Source organism: Arachis ipaensis, chromosome B06 (genome assembly GCF_000816755.2).
Source record: "Arachis ipaensis cultivar K30076 chromosome B06, Araip1.1, whole genome shotgun sequence".
Classification (NCBI taxonomy): Eukaryota; Viridiplantae; Streptophyta; class Magnoliopsida; order Fabales; family Fabaceae; genus Arachis; species Arachis ipaensis.
The window spans coordinates 95025707-95029140 of NC_029790.2; the positions used below are offsets into that span (position 1 = coordinate 95025707).

At 37.4% G+C, this 3434-nt stretch overlaps 1 protein-coding gene across 1 annotated transcript; it reads left to right on the forward strand.

Annotated features, from left to right (window-relative positions):
- On the forward strand, positions 148-1928 carry LOC107604660 (cytochrome P450 94B3-like). The gene has a single exon (XM_016306292.2). The coding sequence runs from the start codon at positions 270-272 to the stop codon at positions 1806-1808; it is 1539 nt and encodes a 512-aa protein (XP_016161778.1). The 5' UTR covers positions 148-269; the 3' UTR covers positions 1809-1928.

Consider the following 3434-nt stretch of genomic DNA (forward strand, 5'->3'; position numbering starts at 1 on the left):
ACGAATAATATTTTTTATAAAATAAATAATAAAAGACCATATTTTATCTTCTAAAATAAAATTTAAGATTTAGAGAATGTAAATCCTATTTATTTAATATTTAAAAATAAGACACCGGCAAATCATAACACTTTATTCATAATAAAAACAAAAGAAAACATTCCCCATTACACATATGCAGCACATTGCCTTTGTCTACTTATAGACCCACTAATCTTCGCAAAGGAATATTATCACTTCATTAATATTCTCTTCATAGAAATTCTTCCATGGAGCTATTCTCAACCCAATCCTTTCTTTTTTTTCTCTCTCTCCTCACCTTCCTGTACCTTTACCATAAAGCCCACACCTCCCATAAACCTAAACCCAAGTCCACGGGCTTCAAAACGTACCCTCTCGTGGGCTCAGTTCCTCACTCCCTCCTCAACTGCCATCGCTTCCTAGACTGGACCACCGACATCCTCTGCCACTGTCCTACCCACACCGCGATCTTCCGCCGTCTCAGCAAACACCACTGCATCATAACCGCCAACCCGGGCAACGTCGAACACATACTCAAAACCAACTTCCACAACTACCCAAAAGGCCAACGCTTCATCTACCTCCTCGAAGACTTCCTCGGCCAAGGAATCTTCAATTCCGATGGAAACCTCTGGAAACTCCAACGCAAAATCGCAAGCTACGGGTTCAACACCAAGTCGCTTCGAAACTTTGCAATTCAAAACGTCACTGTCGAGATCCAAACGAGGCTCATTCCCTTGCTTCAAAGAGCTTCGGAGACAGACAGCGTTCTCGACTTACAGGACGTTCTTGAACGCTTCGCATTTGATAGCGTTTGCAAGCTAGCATTCAACGTCGACCCGGCATGCCTCGCCGGAGATAACACCGTCGGCAGCGGATTCATGCACGCTTTCGACGACGCCGCAAATCTCAGCTCCGGGAGGTTCCTGTGCGTGCCTCAGTTGTTGTGGAAGCTCAAGAGGCTGCTTAACGTTGGAAGCGAAAAGAAGCTTAGGGAATCAATCTTCACCGTACATGAATTCGCTGATGAGATCATACGGTCGAGAATAGAAGCCAAGGATCCCACAAACGATGACGTGGACTTATTATCACGGTTCATGGCCGCAGAGGATAACTCCCTGGAGTTTCTCCGTGATGTCGTTATAAGCTTCATTTTGGCTGGCCGCGATACTACGTCGTCTGCGCTGAGCTGGTTCTTTTGGATTCTCTCTTCAAGGCCTGACGTCAAGGATAAGATAATCAAAGAAATTGAAACTGTTCGAGCGTCGAGCGAAAAGCGCGTGAGCGAGGAGGCAGCGTTTGCGTACGAAGAGCTGAAGGAGATGAAGTACTTGCACGCCGCGATTTCTGAAGCAATGAGGCTGTACCCTCCGGTTCCAGCTGACACTGTGGCGTGCTTAAACGACGACGTTTTGCCGGATGGAACAGTGATCAAGAAAGATTGGTTTGTGATGATTCACACTTATGCAATGGGGAGGATGGAGAGTATTTGGGGTCAGGATTGTGCGGAATATAAGCCCGAAAGGTGGTTTGATTTTGATGAGGATGGTAATGAAGTGTGGCGAAGTGAAAGCCCGTTCCGGTATCCGGTATTTCACGGTGGACCGAGGATGTGTTTGGGGAAGGATATGGCTTATATTCAGATGAAATCCATTGCGGCGTCTGTTATGGAGAGGTTTGTAATCGATGCTGTGGACAAGGACACTTGTCCTGAGCAAATTTTCTCCTTGACCTTGAGGATGAAAAGAGGTTTGCTCGTGAGAGTGAGGCCAAACGGAAGACGGTGAACTTTGAAGTGGACTACGACGACCGACTCTAAGAACTAAGTGTATGTTGAGCTAATTCAAAAGATGTTGTTTATAATTCTTAAAACAAATAAAGTAAAATATCATTTTTATCCGTTAAATGTAAATTTTAAATTTTAAATGTAAATTTTAAATTTGTCTCTAATATTTTAAATTTGTTCTTAATTGTTAATTTTGTTAGACTACATAGTCATTAAAACTAGACCCACTACAAGATCAACTTTTTACCATACTTTTAAAACGTGTCAAAAAGTGCGAAAAATGTAACAATGGTTTTTTGTCACATTTTTTAAGTTATCAACATACTTTTAAAAAGGTCACATCTGTAAAGATGCTGGTTGCTGATAAACTATAAATAAATTTATGATTTATCTTATGTTGAATATGGTGGATTTTATCAATTTTTTCTACATTTATTCGTTAAAATAGCATGATTTTATGAATTCCTCCTAATTGTGCTTAATGATTAAAAATATGTTTTTTAAGCTCTTAAATTATTAAATTTAATTCACTTATTTCTCATTCGATGACTTGATATGTTTGTTTGAGTGATTTAAGGTTTTGAAGGCAAGGATGACTTTAAAGGTCCAAATGAGGCGGTTTCAATAGCATTGAAAAGTTAATATTTGGGGCTTCAAAATGATATGTAATTTGCTATAGTGGACATGAAGTTAAGTGACGTGTACACGTGCCTCATACGTACGCATGACATACAGCGCGTGACTCACTTAATGGAAAACGTGATCCGTGATTTCTAGCTCATTTTGGCCCAATCCAACCCATTTCTGATGCTATTGAACCTAAGGATTGAAAGGGGATGAACAAAGGAGTGTTAGTTTAGGTTTTTACCATGTTTTAAGATAGAATTCTAAAGAGAGAAGCTCTCTCCTCTCTAGAAATTAGGGTTTTTAGATTAGTTCTTTCCATATATAGATTTAGCTTTCAATTATTATTTTGATTTAGTTTCCGTTACTTATTATTGTTCTTACATATTTGTTCTCTTAATTTTACTTGTTATTTTCTTTATTTTATCACTTTTTAGTTTATGAACACTCTTGTTAATTTTGATTTCTTTAATACAATTTGATGCTTCTATGTTTATGGTTGTTCAAGTGAGTTGTTATTATTGTTATTTTGCATTTGATAGCTTTAGATTTTATTATTGTTGCAATTTTATCATACTTTCCTTTTATGCCTTCCAAGTGTTTAATAAAATATTTGGTTGGATTTTGGAATAGATTTTTGTGTTCTTGGTTTGGGTTGGTATCTTGAAGACTCTTGAGTTATCAAAATCTATTGTTGATTGGTAATTGAAAGTTGCTAGTTGGCTTGAAGTCTACCAAAGCTAATCTTTTATTAGGACTTATAGACTATAGTCAATTTTGCTCACTTGACTTTCCTTCAATTGTTAGAGGATAACTAAGTGAGAGCAAACTACACTTACCATCACAATCGAGGATGATAATGAGAATATGAATTTCAATTCTCACCCCTTATCAAGACCTATCTTAATTATTAGTTTTACCTTCTTGCAAAATAATAAAATTATTTTAAAAATATATCAAATATAAGTAATTGTAAAATAATAAAATTATTTAAAAAATATAT